The 18,284-nt window shown below is 46.7% G+C and overlaps 1 protein-coding gene across 1 annotated transcript in view; it reads left to right on the top strand.

The window, feature by feature from the left end:
- The first annotated feature begins 324 nt into the window (after positions 1-324).
- ACADS (acyl-CoA dehydrogenase short chain) overlaps positions 325-18,284 on the top strand; it is a 33,631-nt gene continuing 15,671 nt past the window's right edge. Inside the window, exons 1-7 of the mRNA XM_073582767.1 lie at positions 325-466; positions 534-682; positions 1,088-1,237; positions 3,169-3,280; positions 9,334-9,485; positions 11,485-11,655; positions 11,723-11,860. Of these exons, the coding sequence (XP_073438868.1) occupies positions 325-466; positions 534-682; positions 1,088-1,237; positions 3,169-3,280; positions 9,334-9,485; positions 11,485-11,655; positions 11,723-11,860 (1,014 nt within the window). The remainder of the gene's footprint in view (positions 467-533; positions 683-1,087; positions 1,238-3,168; positions 3,281-9,333; positions 9,486-11,484; positions 11,656-11,722; positions 11,861-18,284) is intronic.

The raw sequence follows: 18,284 nt of genomic DNA on the forward strand, positions 1-18,284 counted from the left end.
CCTCCCCAAGCACACATACCCCTCCAGCATGCACATGCAGCCCCATGCAAGCATCACCACCCCATTCTCCCCAGACAGCCCCCTCCAGCAAGCAGTCCCATGCAAGCAAGCAACATCACCCCTTTCTCCCCAGACAGCCCCCCTCCAGCAAGCAGTCCCATGCAAGCAAGATCACCCCTTTCTCCCCAGACAGACTCCAAGCTTGTGCATGTACATCCACTTACCTGATCTGTGACCCCAAATCCCTCCAAATCTCGCCATGACATCCACAGCTTCCTCTGTCTGCTCTATGGAGGAGGAATAGGCGCCGCCCCTTCTGGTTACATGGGCCTGACGTCAGCAGAGGATCTTCTGGCCACTTGCATTTTTTTCACCTCTACTGTCTGGCAGGGTGACGCCGCGGAGAGCCGGGCAGACATGTTACGGGGGATTTCGGTGTTGTGCAGAGCATGGCGGCCGCGCACTGGTGAGGAGAACGCGAGAAGTGACGTACGGTGTCCTCTGCCGCCAGCTGACCTCTGTTGTCTCCACAGCTGCCCGGGGCTTGCACACCGTGTACCAGACCGTGGAGCTGCCGGACACTCACCGCATGCTGCGGGACACATGCAGGGAATTCGCCGAGAAGGAGCTCCAGCCCATAGCTGCTCAGCTGGACCGAGAGCACCGGTACCCGAGGGAGCAGGTGACCGCAATGCCGCTGCCCTTTCCCCCGCTGCGCACTGGCTTCTGGGTAGTTTCAGCACTCCCCATTCACACTGCTTAGAACTACAAGTGCCAGCATGGCTGTCCCATTTCTGTAAGTTCCTTCACCACCCTGTTCTGGGAACCTGTCAGCACATTCCATACCCGGGGCAGCTTGTCATGTAGCCCTCAGGCCTTCTGTACACCAGTGCTGTCCCACCTGAGGGTGATCTGTGACGTCTGGTGCTTAGTCATAGTCTTCCATAATAAGCTGATGGTTGCAGCCACTGATGGGATGGTAGTGGCCGCCTCATCTCCCTTTACCGCTCCGAGAAGCCCCATAACCAAGAGCTCGCCTGCACCAGCCATGTGTGTAATTCTTGGCCCATTGAACCTCTGTCTCCAGGTGCAGCAGATGGGACGGATGGGGCTGCTGTCAGTGGAGGTCCTGGAAGATCTCGGTGGAGCTGGACTTGACTACTTGGCTTATTCTATTGCATTAGAAGAAATAAGTCGCGGCTGTGCGTCCACTGGCGTCATCATGAGCGTCAACAATGTGAGCGAGGTTTTACAGACTCATTCCAGTACCTGGGAGATAATGGGGGAGGTTTATTCAGACCGGTCCTGAGAAATAGCACTGGTGTAGAATGCATCTGATTTATTAACAACCTTAACTTCAGGAGCTTTTTTCGATTTTCACTCCCTTTCTTCCCTGAGCCATAACTTTTTTTATTTTTGCATCAATACGGCCATGTGAGGGCTTGTTTTTTGCGGGACGAGTTGAACTTTTGAACGACACCATTGGTTTTACCATGTCCTGTACTCAAAAACGGGAAAAAAATTCCAATTGCGGTGAAATTGCAAAAAAAAAAAAAAAAAAAAAGTGCAAATCCCACACTGGTTTTTTGCTTTTCTTTTTTTGCAAAGTTCACTAGATGCTAAATCTAACCTGTCATTATGATTCTCCAGGTCATTACGAGTTCAAAGACACCAAACATATCTAGATTCTCTTTTATCTAAGTGGTGAAAAAAAAATTCCAAAATTTGCTAAAAAAAAAAAACATTGCGCAATTTTCTGCAACCCGTAGCGTCTCCATTTTCCGTGATCTCAGGGTTGGGTGAGGGCTTATGTTTTGCGAGCTGGGATGACGTTTTTAATGATACCACTTTTGTGCAAATACGTTCTTTTGATCGCCTGTTATTGTATTTTAATGCAATGTTGCGGCGACCAAAAAAACGTAATTCTGGCATTTTTAATTTTTTTCTCGCTACACCATTTAGCGATCGGGTTAATCCTTTTTATTTATTGATCAGGCGATTTGGAACGCGGCAATGCCAAATGTGTATGTGTAAATATTTTTTTTTATTGTTTTATTTTGATTGGGGCGAAAGGGGGGTGATTTGAACTTTTAGGGGTTTTTTTTATTCTTTTTTAATTTTTAAGCATTTTTTTTTTTTAAACTTTTGGCATGCTTTAATAGCCTCCATAGGAGGCTAGAAGCATGCCTTACTTGATCGGCTCTGCTACATATGGGCGATGAGCAGATCGCCCATATGAAGCTGATTTTTACTGCATTGCTATGAGCGTGGCCACTGGGCGGCGCTCACAGCAATGTGCCTGCAACAACCATAGAGGTCTCTATGAGACCTCTGGTTGTCCAGACAACACGTCGGTGACGCGCTCACTTCCGGCCCGGCGGCCTGAAGCGCTAGTTAAATGCCCGCTGTCAGCTTTGACAGCAGGATTTAACAAGTTAATAGGTGAGAGCGGATCGCGATTCCGCTCACTCCTATTGCGGGCACGTCAGCTGTTTCTAACAGCTGACATGTCACGCCTTTGAGGTGGGCTCACCACCGGAGCCCACCTCAAAGCAGTGGATCCTTACCGATGACGTACTATTTCATCATTGGTAAGGAAAGGGTAAAGAGTCTGAGCCTTTTAATAGGGCTCATGGCTTGTGTGTGTCATCATCAGTGGCAGCCACAGGCTGGGGTAATGCTGCGCTGTACTTTACTCCACTTTCTGACGTAAATGATCGTGGTTCATTGGGCTGTGTATGACCACACCCCTCACACTAAGCCCCACCCACTTGGTAGAAGAATGCCGTGTGTATGAAAGCTAGAACGAGGCTCTCATAGACTTGTATTGATTTGTGACCTCCAACTCGTTCAGCAAACAGTGGAGCAACGCGGCGGGTCATAAACTGCTGGAGATTGACCAGCATGGCTGTGATACAAGTGGAAGGATTGCCAGGTGAGCCTTAGCAATTAGTCACAGCACTGGAACAATTGCATTGTGATTGGCTATTATGAGCAGTTCAGTTATGAAGTTTTTTTTTGTTTGTTTTTTTTAAACTACATATTTGATTTTACAGACAATACGCCCAAATGCCAGTCTGCTCTGACTGATGGGGATTTTGCATCATTTAATGTGCTCCATTTTTGGTAAACTGTGCTGCCTTGTCATTTATCTGTAGCTTTTTGTAGTCCCTATATTTAGGTCCAGTCCTCAAAAACGGCTCTGAAGAGCAGAAAAAGAAGTGGATTGCTCCATTTTGTAGCGGGGACAAGATTGGCTGCTTTGCACTAAGTGAACCAGGTTTGTAAAGTGCTTATGAATACAGTTGTGCTTGAAAGTTTGTGAACCCATCAGAGATTTCCATATTTCTGCATACAGTTGACCTCAAACTGCATCAGATTTTCACACAAGTCCTAAAATAGAAATAAAAAGAACCACCAAATGTATGAAATAAATTAGACTTCATTTTTTTTTTTTTTATTAGGCCTCTTTCACACGTCCGTATATTTCCGGTACCAGGAAAACCGGTACCGGAGATGTCCGTGTGTGTACTGTGTGTGGCACACGTACGCCGCATCATGTACATAGGCTGTAACCAAACAGCAATTGTTAATTTTAACCCCTTAACGACCACCGATACGCCTTTTAACGGCAGTAGCTATAGGTACTTAAATCACAGTGCCGTGGAAAAAGTGTATAGCTCTCTCCAGAGTCGGAATTTCTCCGGGGAGACCCCAGAGAACATGATCTGGGTCAGTTTTTACCGACCCCGGTGTTGCAATCACCGTTATTAACCGTATAATGGCGACCACAAAAAAAGAAATGATGTTCCATTTAATTTCTCCTCTGATGTGCCCCTGGGACTCCTGGCTTCCGAACGCGGCCGCCGACGTCGTCTTCCGGTAAGAAAATGGCGGGTGCATGCGCAGTGCGCCCACCGAGATCTGGCAACAATCGAGGAAATTTTTTCCTATTGGTTCATTTTGGTCACTGTGATAGACCCTACAACAGTGATCAAAATAAAAATAATAGTAAATAACCCCCCCCCCCCCCCCTTTATCACCCCCTTAGTTAGGGAAAAGTAATGAAGTAAAGAAAATATATTTATTTCCATTTTCCCATTAGGATTAGAGTTAGGCTAAAGTGAGTTGGGCTAAACTTAGGGCTTGGGTTAGGGGTGTGTTGGGGTTAGTGTTGAAGTCAAAATTGGGGGGTTTCCTCTGTTTAGGCACATCAGGGGGTCTCCAAACACGACATGGCGTCCAATCTCAATTCCAGCCCATTCTGTATTGAAAAAGTCAAACGGCGCTCCTTCCCTGCCAAGCTCTGTCGTGCGCCCAAACAGTGGTTTACCCCCACATATGGGGTATCGGCATATTCAGGAGACGTTGCACAACAAATTTTGTGGTTTATTTTCTCTCTTTACACTTTGTAAAAATAAAAAAAATCATTTCTGAAGTAAAATGTTTGTAAAAAAAAAAAAAAAAAGTGTTGATTTTTTTTTTTCTTTTTCCTTCCACATTGCTTCAGTTCCTGTGAAGCACGTAAAGGGTTAATAAACTTCTTGAATGTGGTTTTGAGCACCTTGAGGGGCGTAATTTTTAGATTGGTGTCACTTTTTGGTATTTTCTGTCATGTACACCCCTCAAAGTGACTTTAAATGTGATGTCCCTAAAAAAAAAAAGGGGTTTGTAAATTTTGTTGTAAAAATAAGAGATCACTGGTCAACTTTTAACCCTTATAACTTCCTAACAAAAAAAAATTTTGTCTCCAAAATTGTGCTTGTGTAAAGTAAACATGTGGGAAATGTTATTTATTAAGTATTTGTGTAACATAATTCTCTGATTTAAGGGCATTAAAATTAAAAGTTTGAAAATTGCAAAATTTAAAAAATTTTCACCATATTTCCGTTTTTTTTTCATAAATAAACGCAAGTCATATCAAAGAAATTTTACAATATGTCACAAAAAAGCAATCTCAGAATCAGTGGGATCCGTTATAGCATTCCAGAGTTATAACCTCATAAAGTGACAGTGGTCAGAATTGTAAAAATTGGCCTGGTCATTAAGCTGCAAATTGGGTCTGTCACTAAAGAGTTAAAGAAAAATATTGTGTGGGCTGCCACATAATTTTAATAACCAGTAGAGGGAACGCTAAGGGCTGATGTTAATATTCCAGGAAGGAGCCAATAGCCATAAAGGTTCCCAGGTTATTAATATTAGCACACAGCTGTTTGCTTAGTCTTTACTGGCTAGTTTACAGTGGGACCCCAGAAAAATATTGACATGGGGTCCCCTATAAAATCTAACCAGCAAAGGCTAGGCAGACAGCTATGGGCTGATATTAATAGCCTAGGGAAGGACTATGGATATTGGCCCCATCACAGACTAAAAACATAAGCTCTCAGCCACCCCAGAAAAGGCGCATCTATAAAATGCGCCAAATCTGACGCTTGGCCTCGTTCTTCCCACTTTCCCTGTAGCCGTGGCAAGTGGGGTTCATATTTGTGGGGTTGATGTCACCTTTGTATTGTCAGGTGACATCAAGCCCACAGGTTAGTAGTGGAGAGGTGTCCATAAGACACCTATCCGTTAGTAACCCCATAGTGATATTGTATAAAACACAGACACCCAGAATAAAGTCCTTTATTTAAAATATTGACGCAGACTCCTTTAATGAATCTTAATTAAACCATACTCGCCAAACTCCTAATCCACTGAAGCCAACGTCTCCTGCAACAAAAATAAAATCACAATATTCCTCACCTGTCTGCAGAGAAGATAATCCATAATGTCCCGTGACGATCCTAATGACTTTAAGAGCAGTCACTGCTCTCAAAGACAGCCGGCGATACACTGACAGGAGGTAATCGCTCCTGCAGTGTATAGCACTGAGCTGCTGTGAGAAAGTTCTCACGCAGCGGTGCTGTGAGAGCACCAGAGTTGATCAGCTGATGAACTCCGGTGAACTTTCTCACGGCAGCTCAGTGATACACTGCAGGAGAGATTACCTCCTGTCAGTGTGACTGTTCTACACGTGAGATCGCCGTGGGACACTCGGGGTTATGTGGACTACGGCGGACAGGTCAGTATATGGTGTCTTACTATTTTACATTATTTCTATGAGACGAGAGCATTGGGGATTTGGTATCAGGTGGGCATAATGAGATTTTTATTTGAACATGTAATTATCTTACTTTTTTTTTTTTTTTTTTTATAACTGTGAGCACAGGTGCCGGCTGATAAGGCCTGTTTCACACTTCCGTTTGCAGGCGTCAGTCACAGTCTGCCGTTTGGGTAAAAAAAATGGATCCGACGGATTTGCCTGGCGGATCCGTTTTTTTCCCCATTGACTTGTATTGGCGACAGATTGTGACGGATGGCCTTCCGTTGCATCCGTTGTGCAGCGGATCCGTTATAAAATTTGGGTCCGTCAGGAAAAAAAACGTCCATAGGAACGTTTTTTGTCTGCATCAAAAAGGCGGACGGTGATGGATCCGTCGGCATCCGTTGTGTGATAGAATGGATGCCTATGGGCAACGGATCCATCCGTTAGGCTATGTGCCCACGTAGCGTTTTAAAACGCACAATGAAAACCAGACTCCTTCCCAGAAATCGCGCGTTTTTTCCGCGATTTTCTCAAGCTCCTGTGATGACGTTGGTCTCGTGTTTCTATAGCGATCTCACGAGTACGCTAGAGTCACGCGAGACTACGTCATCACAGGACCTTGCCGCAAGGCATTACTGGGAACGCTGAGGCCCGGGAATGCAGCGCGGGACGTCGGAAGGTAAATATACCCCGATTTTTCTTTTTTTTTTTTTTTTTTTTCAGGGGTATGGTACCCAGGGCCTGGAGGACAGTCTCCTCTCCACACCATGGGTACCAACCGCACATGAGACGCTTAATTTCCCGCACGGTGGGCATAGCCACATGCGGGAAGTAAGCGATTCTCATGCTCTCACGCTCTCCCCCTCTCCCTCTCTCTCTCCCCCCCTCCCCCCCCTCTCCCTCTCCCGCCACATGCGGGAAGTAAGCGATTCTCATGCTCTCCCCCTCTCTCCCCCCCCCCTCCCCCCCTCTCCCCCCGCATGCGGGAAGTAAGCGATTCTCATGCTCTCCTTCTCATGCTCTCTCTCCCCCCCCCCTCTCTCTCCCAAAATCTGCAGTTTTGACGGATCAGTAAAAAAAAACCTAAAGAAACGGATGCAACTAATTAAACGGATCCGTTTTTCCGGCTGATCCGCCTAACGTATCAATTGCATCTGTTTTTCAATCATTTCAACGGATCCGTTAAAACTGCGGATTTTAACGGACGCTGAAAACTGAAGTGTGAAACAGGCCTAAGACAATACTGTCAGCAGGTGCCACTGATGGGATATGTAATCAGTGATGGGAGCAGTAGTCTCATCAGCCCATGCCTGCTGACCTGCGGTAAGCTTTTTACCGCAGGTCACTGCTGCGAATCACAGCTGCGGAGTAATGCTGACATCTGCCAGCATGATCCCACAGCACTCTGATCAACGGTCTGCGGTAACGTTACCGCCGGTAATAGTCACAGCTGCTGGGTCACGCTGACATCTGACAGCATGACCCCGCAGTGTTCTGACAGACGGTCTTACCGGTGGTAGCGTTACCGCTGATAAGAACCTCCGTGCCAGTGTTTCCCATGCTGTCACAGATGACAGCATGGGAAACACCACAGGAAGCTTGTAAAAATGCAAACAAAAAGAGTCAGTAACCGGCAGCGCTTTGAATGCAGCACATGTCCGCTCCGTCCAAAGTGCTGCCGGCTTTTGAACGCAGGTGATTCTACATGTGTTAATTGAACCGAGCGGAGTCACCGCGTCCTGTACATTGCATTGGTGATATTTAACTTGCGGAGACTTGCGTCTTCGCAAGATAGACATGCTTGCTGTCTGGAAAGACGTGCCGCATATCTGTCTCCACAAGCAAGTGGTGGGAGGCGTGAATGCATGCATAGAGGGCATGGGATTTCTTGAAATTCCGTCCACTATGCTGTAACTTCTGGACGCTGCGGTTTGGATGTTTCGGATGTACACCGCGTCCAACCCGCAGGGTTTACTGACCGTGGGAACATACACAAACTCAGCAATTCCGCAAACATTTTTATACCTGCGTTTTTGCTGCGAATTTGACTGACTCAGTTGAAGTCAGTGGGTGAAAAACGCTGCAGAAGCGCACAAAGAATTGACATGCTGCAGAAAAAAACGCACTGCAAATACTCAAAGGAAATTTATTGATCATGTGCACAATACTTCAGGATTGTCATTTAAACTTGCTTGCATAAGGGTTCAATAGGGTTTTTGGCCCATTTCCACATGGAAAAAAACGCACTGTGTGCACACAGCCTGAAGGTGAAACCATTGGCTAACCCTTATCATTCATTGGTGATCTTGGTCGATATGCACATGTTGCACTTTCTTTCCTTTTTATATAATTTTTTTAGTAGGGAATATCCAATATCGCATGTCTGAGTGGCGAAAATATGTGAATCCTTGTTTTCATTATCTGGTGTTACTTCCTTGCGCAGCAGTAACTGCATATTAATGTTGATTAGGCCTGCACATTTGTGTGGAGGAATTTTGGCTCATCGACTCTTGCTTCAGGTCCTTACACTCCATTTCTACAGTTTTAAGGTTTGGACTTTGATTTGCCTATTCTAAAACTTACTTTATTTTTCTTTAATCTTCTTTGTAGCGTGACTAGAGTCCTTTGGGTTGAAGTCTTGCTGCATGGCCCATGTTTTCTTGAAATTCAAACTTTAATTCTTTAAAAACAGGCCACCCAATTACACCTAAATGTCATCCCATTGATTTAAGACACCGGACTCTAATTGGTCCTGCTGCCATGGAGTACAAAAGTAGTCTCAGGATCAGGGTAGTTCAGATCTCACCTCTACTATGTAAACGTAGGACTTCATCTGTATGTACAAATATGAAAAGTTTTGTTTCTCCCTTCTAACTCTTGGTAAGAGTGCAGTCAGACACCCATGTAAATCGCTCTGAGATTGAGCTGCAATGCTTGGACTGACTTATCGCCAATAAATTAGTCTTGGGGATGTCACATCTTGATGATTTGAAACCATTGTATTGGCATACAGAGGATTAATCATGAAAATTCTGTGACTGCGCCAATAGTTCAGCACTAAGTTATGACCTCTATTAAAGCCATACTACCATTATCAATGAGCTATGGCTAATATTTACCTGCATGTCAAGCTTGGTGCAATATAACCTAAGCAATTGATATACATGCAACACAGGAGCGTACCAATTGGTTAGAAATTGACATTGTGCTTTGGAGCTAAAATACTGTTCTCTTGTCATTCTTAGGTAATGGCAGTGATGCAGGGGCTGCAAGTACAGTTGCCAGGCTGGTTGGGGATGAATGGGTTCTGAATGGAACAAAATCCTGGATTACGAATGCATGGGATGCCTCTGCAGTTGTTGTTTTCGCTACAACAGATAAGTCCATGAAACACAAGGTGATTGACTTAAGTGTCTTGTAGAAATAAGACTTGTTTTATACTGATATTACGCCTTCAATTGTAATGTTTTGCCTAATTACTAGGCATTAGGTTGATATTACCTCTGACAAAATTGGCAAAAATATATTAAGTGCAGCTGTAGCTTTACTAAAAACAGGCACCCATATAATCCCACTCACCGGCCCCTATTTTTATGTAGAAATGTCATTTCCAATGTCACAACATAACAACTTTGGGTTGTTTTTTTTTATAATACTGTAGACCGTTAAACATTAGCTACAATGCATTCGTTTAAAAAAAAAAAAAAAAAAAAGTCCCTGCATTTCAGAGAAAAGGTACTTTAAAAATACATGTGGGACCACAGCTTGAGGCAAGACTTATCCGGCTTTTCCCAGTGTTCCCGGTGTTAGGGAGAGATCTGTCATTGTACACACGAGGGAGAGACCTGGCAATCACTTGCAGTAGAACTATAAAGAATATTTTCTCTGATGCACCATAGCATTTTAGAAAAAAACATACCTGACTACAATAGGGCAGCCGGCACTAATTCATACTGCCGGTGGCTTGGGTGTTATGAATCTGATGATTAGGTTCTCTTTAAACAACACATCTATAAGCGAGTTTTACTGGGGAAAAATTACAGCAGAAAAAGACAGTCCAGTTCAGAACAGCCCACACCAAAAGTTAGTTTGGTAAATAGTCAGAGACTGTCCAGAATGTGTACATGCAGTATCATAGTGAGAAGGTTTGTATGGTAACAAAATAATCTGAGCATATAGTATGTGGGGGCACTATAGTAATCGGCAGTAACTACAAAATGGCAGTGTGTCTACTTCTTCACATGTGTAGTCCCCAAAATTAAGTCCCAGCATTTATGGTAGAGTATTAGTCAAACGTTTGCACATACCTGCTCATGCAATGGATTTCTTGGTCTTACAGGAATGTGCACATTGAAGATACAGACTGAAGGCAGCAAAACCACAAAGGAAACAAGGAGTAAAGAAACATTTGTGAAACAAACCAGATCTTAGATTCCTTAAGTTACCCCCCCCCCTCCCTTTCGTTCTGATGACCATGTTTGCAACAATCATATGTGTTTTGCAGAGGCAGCGTTGGTACACAGTTCCATGTAACGCTGAGCCGTATTCCACAGCTTGTTCTAAGCCAGGATATGGCAAGAACCACTCAACTAAGTAATGAGAAACGGCAGTCCATAATTCATGATTGACATGACCTCATGTGCGGTCATGAAATCCATTAATCGCTAGAATGAAACTGGCTCTCATATGGGAAGAGTAAGAATTACCTCCGCTGCAGAGGATAAGTTGTTCAGATCTAACAGCCTCAGAAAACACAAAATTGACAGCGCCTCATTTAACATCCTCCTAAATGATGCACAGACGTCAAGTAGCAAACATATCTCAGCATCAACTGTTCTGCAGAGACTGTGAGAACCTGCTTTTTTATGGTAGAATTGCTGCAACGAAGTAACTATTGGATGAAGTTGTCACCAGAGTAAAAGGCGGGGGAGGGGTTATTGAGGAATCTAAGGTCTAACAAATTTTGACTTGTGTTTGTGATTTTGCTGCTTTGTGGTCTGAACCTACAGTGTGCAGATAGCAATAGGAACAAGGAAACCTTTGAGTAAGCAGGTGTGTACAACCTTTTGGCTGGTAATGTTTATGATCTAGGGATACGAAAAAGTATATAAAGAAATGCCATATAAGTAGATTCCAAGATACCTTCCTTAAGCAAGTATTTATTTTTTGTGTGAAGGATAATCATTGTGATACATTAAATGACTGTCTTGTGACACTCAGAGAAACCTTTCCTAGACTGCTAATAGAACTGATGTTTGAGCATGTGCCGCAGGGGACTCCAGTCCATTTCTTTACGGTTTTTTGTGTACAGTAAATGCAGTAGCACTAGATTAACTGTTTGTACTTTGGGAATTTACTTTAACCTTTAGTCTTAGACATAATTTGTACTTTTCCAGGGTATTAGTGCTTTTTTGGTTGAAATGCCAACTCCAGGCCTTTCACTTGGCAAGAAAGAGGATAAGTTGGGAATCCGAGCATCTTCCACTGCCAATTTGATCTTTGAAGACTGCCGCATACCACGTGAGAATCTCCTAGGACACACTGGAATGGGCTTCAAAATTGCTATGGTAAAAAGCATTCTTTGTATTCGCTTGTTAAGTTTTATATTTGTTTAAACCTGTATTTTTCTTTCAGCAAACTTTAGACGCCGGGAGGATTGGCATAGCTTCTCAGGCTCTTGGCATCGCTCAGGCTGCTCTGGACTGTGCTGTAGACTATGCAGAGAAAAGGTTTGCATTTGGATCACCAATTACCAAGTTGCAAGCTATTCAGGTACAGAATCTAAATGGGAACTTGATGTATGAGCTTTATTGTTGTCCATTTTTTTCCATTCTACATGATGACACCACGAGAGAGGGGATCCGCCCCACGAGGACAGGAAACCTTCAAGATAAAAGGGGCGGCTCCTCTCTCCGCATCAGTTGGTTTCCTGTCCTCGACGGGGAACCCTCAAGATGAAAGCCTCTTGAAGATTTTGAAGAAAGAAGAGGATGCCTGGACCCGGGTCGGGTGATTAATGGCAGGCATGGATTTGCTACACCCGACGCCGGATACCGGTAGTCGCCTCGGGGGCCATATATGCCTATGTCCCCCCTGAGCGAAGGCATGGCCACAGCCGGTAGGGCAGATGCCCAGGCGAAGCGGGGTACCTTGGCGGTGGACCCTCCAAGATGACAGCACACAAAGAAGGTCCAGGGAGGCCACTTGCAGTGTTCCCTCCCTGTCGACATACAGTGGCCATGCAGCCCAGGAGACACATCAGTGCCCGGGCAGAGAAAAATGCTCCTCGGAGGCCACAGACAGTGTACCCTCCCTGTTGAAGACCAGACACCGGACCCCGCAGCGAAAAGGATACCTGCAGTCAGTGGTGGCCAGGCCATCGGGCAGGTAAGGGGTGTCTGGGGGCCCCGAAGCAAGTAGGGCCCAGGCGCTCACCCGGCCCAGGTTCGTATGGTCGCACCGGGAGGCGCGCGCGTTGGGAGCGCGCATGACGGCCGATGAACCGGAAGTGGTTGCGTGCGACCCGGAAGTAGAGCGACGCGCCGCGGGGCCTGCGAGAGGCAGAAGGTGTGCACGGTCCCGGGGGGGCACGCAGAGGCATGGGGCACGCACGTGCGCGCGCGCGTCCACACAGACACTAGCGGGGCAGGTGCTATTTAAGATCGCCAGAAAAGGCGAGCAGGCGTCACAGCACCAATTTTGAGTTGGAGGTGACTACTCGCAGCCATAGGCAGCATAATGGAGAGCCCTTCGCCAGAGCATGTGCAACCGCGCCAGGAAGCAAAGGAGAGGCGGTCGTGCTCAGAGGAGAAAGCAAAGACACGCCGCAGCAGTAGTGTGAGCCACTCGGGCAGCGCACGGGCGGATCGTCACCGCAGGAAAGAGGGGTCCATAGTCTCGTTGGGAGACAGTGAAAGGACCAGTCAGCCTCCAGATCCGGTACCCGTTCTGTGAAGCGCCCGAGTGGTGAGTGAACTTCGAGAAAGTCCAGTAATCTAATGTCTGTTCTCTTTCTCTTTTCTCCTCTCTTCCCTCTCCTCCTCCTCTTACATACATTGGCGGGGTGGAGTATAGGAGGTCCCTAAGAAATGTAGAGGAAAGTCTAAAAATAAAGAATGTGCTTTATGTAAAAGTCCCGTAGAAGCAGCCTGGAACAAAAAGTTATGCCAGGAGTGCATTAACAAGACCATAGCGGAGGAGACACCCTCATTTTCGGATAGTCTGAGGTCCATAATTCAGACAGAAGTTTCCAAGTCAGTAAGAGCATTACAATCTGTAGATACAGAGAGGAAAACTAGGAGATCAAGCCCCTCAGGGGTCTCTCAACAAGACTCTACAGGGACAGAGGACGACTCAAATAAGACGCAGTATTCAGGAAGTAGCTCAGACGGGGAAGATACGTTCCCAGTAGAAACTACAGATGAACTCATTAAAGCAGTTAGATCTACCATGGGGCTAGTAGAAGAGCGAGCAAAAAAGACAGCCCAAGAACTCATGTTCAGTGGACTGCAAAAGAAAAAACGTAAGACCTTCCCTGTTAATGAGCAACTGAAAGCACTCATAAAACGCGAATGGGAAAAACCAGAAAGGAAGTCCCAGATAACGAATTCCCTGAAGAGGAGATACCCCTTTGAGGAAGAGGCATCCTCATCCTGGGATAGGGCCCCCAAAATTGATGTAGCGATATCAAAGGTCGCCAGAAAATCTTCCCTACCCTTTGAGGACCTGGGGTTTCTAAAAGAACCGCTGGACCGGAAGGCGGACAATTGCCTTAAGGCAGCCTGGGAAACCTCGGCTGGGGCACTAAGACCCACCATCGCAGCCACTTGTGTGGCTAGGTCCCTGAAGATATGGACAGACAACTTGGAGGATCAATTAGAACAAGGAGTTCCCAGAGAGACGATTCTGGAAGCATTACCGGCTATTAGAGCGGCGGCAGACTTTCTCGCAGAGGCGTCAGCAGATTCGGCCAGGCTAGCGTCAAAGTCAGCAGCCTTAACCAATGTAGGACGGCGTGCGGTATGGCTCAAATGCTGGCCGGGGGACACTCAGGCAAAAATGAAACTTTGCTCTCTACCATGTGAAGGAAATTTCTTATTCGGTCCGGCATTGGATGAAGTGTTGGAAAAAGCGAGTGATACAAAAAAGAATTTTCCGAAACAACCATTTCAAGCCTTTCGGCGCTCCTTTCAGAGGGGCTGAAAATTCAGAAGACAACAATTTAAAGATCGTGACAGAAACAATTCTGACAGACGATACAGAGGGGGGAGAGGCTTCTATTTCAGTAAGCCCCCAAGAGAAGCCAAAAAACCCGCCCAGTGACGGTCCTTCTCAGGTGGGGGGAAGGCTCTCTCACTTCCTCCCAGCCTGGGAAAGGATCTCATCCAGCACCTGGATCCGACAGATAGTAGGGTCAGGTCTGGAGTTAAAATTCCACCACTGGCCACCACAAAAATTAATTCAAACTCCGGTACAATCATCTCAAGAAAGACAAAAGAGCTTGGAAGAGGAGGTATTATCACTTATACAAAAACTCGTACTAGAAGAAGTTCCAGAAAAAGAAAAGAAGGAAGGCTTTTACTCCCCCCTATTTCTGATAAAGAAACCAGACGATTCCTGGAGGACGATTATAAATCTGAAAGGCCTCAACAAGTATCTAGTAGTCCCATCATTCAAGATGGAGACGATAAGATCTACAGTGAAACTCCTCTTCCCTCGGTGTTACATGTCGGTCCTGGATCTCAAGGATGCTTACTATCATGTCCCGATCCGGCAGCAAGACCGCAAATATCTCAGGGTGGCAGTCCAGATAAAATCTCAGTGGCATCACTTTCAGTACAAGGCTCTGCCCTTTGGGGTAGCAACAGCCCCCCGGGTCTTCACGAAATTAATTGCGGAGGTCACGGCACATCTCAGAGAAAAAGATGCTCTAGTAATACCATATCTGGACGACTTCTTGATAGTGGGGAAAGATTTCTCTCACTGTCAGGAACGAGTCAAGATAGTGATAGAGACTCTTCAGACTCTGGGTTGGCAACTGAACCTCAAAAAATCCAGGTTGGAGCCAACAATGGTCCAGAATTTTTTGGGCCTAACAATAGACTCGGTAATACAGGAATGTCGCCTCCCAAAGGAGAAAGAAGAGAAAATCAAAAATCTAATCAGGACAACATTAGGAAAGCCATGTCAGTGTTGGGGTCCCTAACCTCCTGCATACCAGCGGTAAAATGGGCTCAATTTCACACAAGGGAACTTCAGTGTTGTTTTACAAAGCGATCTGACGCTTAAAGGGCAGTTAGAACAGAAGCTCACCATCCCGGCTCCTGTACTCCAGTCACTAAGATGGTGGTTACAGATAGAGTCCTCTCCGAGGGGAGTACCCTGGACATATACAGCCTCCAGAGTAGTCACGACAGATGCCAGTCCCTGGGGCTGGGGAGCCCATCTAGACACCCTATGGCTCCAAGATCCTTGGGCTCAGGAGGAAAAAGATCTATCCTCAAACGAGTGGGAGCTACTAGCCATCGAAAGAGCGCTGGAAGGATTGCTGACACACCTGAGAGGACATCATGTGAAAGTCCTATCGGACAATCGTACAGCAGTTGCATACGTGAACCATCAGGGGGGCACCCGTTCTCAGGCATTAATGGAAATAGCAAGAAGAATCCTGACTCTGGCGGAACATCAGTTTCTCTCATTATCGGCCCTGCATATCCGAGGCGTGGACAACCTGAAGGCGGACTTTCTGAGCAGAAACCGCTTAAAGCAAGGCGAATGGTGCCTAAAAGAGTCCATTTTTCAACAAATTGTGCAGAGGTGGGGAAAACCCATAATAGATCTCTTCGCCTCAAAAACCAACAGAAAAGTTCAAAAATTCTGCTCCCTAAGGCCAGCAGACATGCCACTGGCGGTAGACGCCTTCAGGATAAAATGGACATCAGGTCTCCTGTACGCCTTCCCTCTGATATGCCTCATTCCATTAGTCCTGAAGAAGATCAGGGAGGACCAAGCCAGAGTAATTACCGTATTTTTCGCTTTATAAGACGCTCCGGATTATAAGACGCACCCCAAATTTTGAGGAGAAAAATAGGAAAAAACCTTTTTTGTAATAAAATGGTGGTGCATCTTATAATCCAGGCGTCTTATTGCTTACCAGGGGTGGTGATGGAGGAGGCCGGAGTGGAACATTGCTGCTGGGATGAGGGGGTGTTTTGATGTGCAGCGTGCCGCTGCCGGTGTCTAATACTGCCGCCGCCCTCTGCCCCCTGATGCTTGCCACCACCGGAACGCTCTGTCCTCCGGTGCCTGCTTGCCACCACCGCCGCACTCTGTCTCCCAGTGCTTGTCACCACTGCCGCGCTCTGTCCCCCGGTTCTTACCGCCACGCTCTCCCCCGGTTCTTACCGCTATCGCCGCGCTCTGTCCCCCGGTTCTTACCGCCACCGCTGCGCTCCTGTCCCCCGGTGTTTGCCGCCATCGCTGCGCTCTGTCCCGTTCTGAGGGTACTTGCCGCGGCACTCTGTGCCCTGATGCTGCCGCTGCGTTGTCCGCCGGTTCTTACCGCCACTGCCTCGCTCCTGTCCCCCGGTGGTTTCTGCCGCCACCGCCGCGCTCTGTCCCGTTCAGTGTGGGGGGTCTCTGCCGCTCCATGCCTGCTTTCCTGCGGCTTTCTTCCTGGAAAATGGCCGCCGCGCATGCGCAGATGGACATCTCAGCACTGAAATCTCAGGAGATGAGATTTCAGTGCTGAAATCTCATCTGCCGAGATGTCCATCTGCGCATGCGCGGCGGCCATTTTCCAGGAAGAAAGCCGCAGGAAAGCAAGCATGGAGCGGCAGAGACCCCCCACGCTGAACGGGACAGAGCGCGGCGGCAGAAACCACCGGGGGACAGGAGCGTGGCGGTGGCAGTAAGAACCGGCGGACAGCGCAGCCGCAGCATCAGGGCACAGAGTGCCGCGGCAAGTACCCTCAGCGGCAGCGCAAAGGTGTATCCTCTTTGTAAGACGCACCCCCTTTTTCCCCTCAATTTTGGGGGAAAAAAAGTGCGTCTTACAAAGCGGAAAATACGGTATGATAGCTCCCTTTTGGCCAAAAAGGCCGTGGTTCTATTGGCTAAGAGTGATGTCAGTGACAGACCCATGGGTGCTCCCAGAGGACCACGACCTCCTAACACAGGGTCCCTTCAATCACCCTCCGAATTCCAGGCTGCATTTGACAGCCTGGAATTTGAAAGGTCACTGTTAGAGAAGAAAGGTTTTTCAGCAAGGTTGATTTCCACCCTAATCAGTAGCAGAAAGCCAGTGACTACAAAAATATACGGGAGAATATGGAGAAAATTTTTGTCCACCTCAGGCCCAATACAGGAGGGGGAAGTACCTGTGAGGGCAGTGCTAGAGTTTCTACAAAGGGGTTTAGACTTGGGTTTAGCGGTCAGCACCCTGAAAGTACACGTCTCAGCCCTGGCAGCATTATTCAACTATGACCTGGCAAACGATAGATGGGTCGCCAGATTTATCCGGGCCTGTACTAGAGCTGACTCTGTCCCATCTCCTAAACCTCCTCCCTGGGATCTAAATTTAGTCCTATCATCTCTAACGGAAAGCCCATTTGAACCAATAAACGCAACATCAGATAAATTGTTAACTTTAAAAACAGCCTTGTTAGTGGCACTCACATCGGCACGTAGGGTTGGGGACTTACACGCACTATCAGCAGACCCGCCATACACTCAGGTTATGGACGATAGAGTCGTGTTAAGATTAGATCCAGCATACCTCCCTAAGGTAGTATCGAAATTCCACAGAGCTCAGGAAATAATCTTGCCATCCTTTTGTCCTAACCCCGGTAACAAAAAGGAAGAGAGATTACATTGCTTAGACGTTAGGAGATGTATCCTACAGTATTTAGAGGTGACAAATCCATGGAGGAAACAGAGGGCCTTATTTGTCTCATATCAGGGGCAAGGAAAGGCCTTAAAGCCTCTAAGCAAACTATAGCTAGATGGGTGAGAGAGGCCATCATTCTAGCATATAGTAGTGCAGGCAGGGCTGTTCCAGAGGGCCTAAAAGCCCACTCCACGAGGGCCATGGCAACGTCCTGGGCGGAGAGAGCGGACGCCTCCATCGACCAAATCTGTAAGGCGGCCACTTGGTCCTCTCCATCTACCTTTTTCAGACATTACAGATTAGACCTAT

The sequence above is a fragment of the Dendrobates tinctorius genome, unplaced genomic scaffold (assembly GCF_039654945.1).
Source record: "Dendrobates tinctorius isolate UK_male_01 unplaced genomic scaffold, ASM3965494v1 ptg000073l, whole genome shotgun sequence".
NCBI classification, from domain to species: domain Eukaryota; kingdom Metazoa; phylum Chordata; class Amphibia; order Anura; family Dendrobatidae; genus Dendrobates; species Dendrobates tinctorius.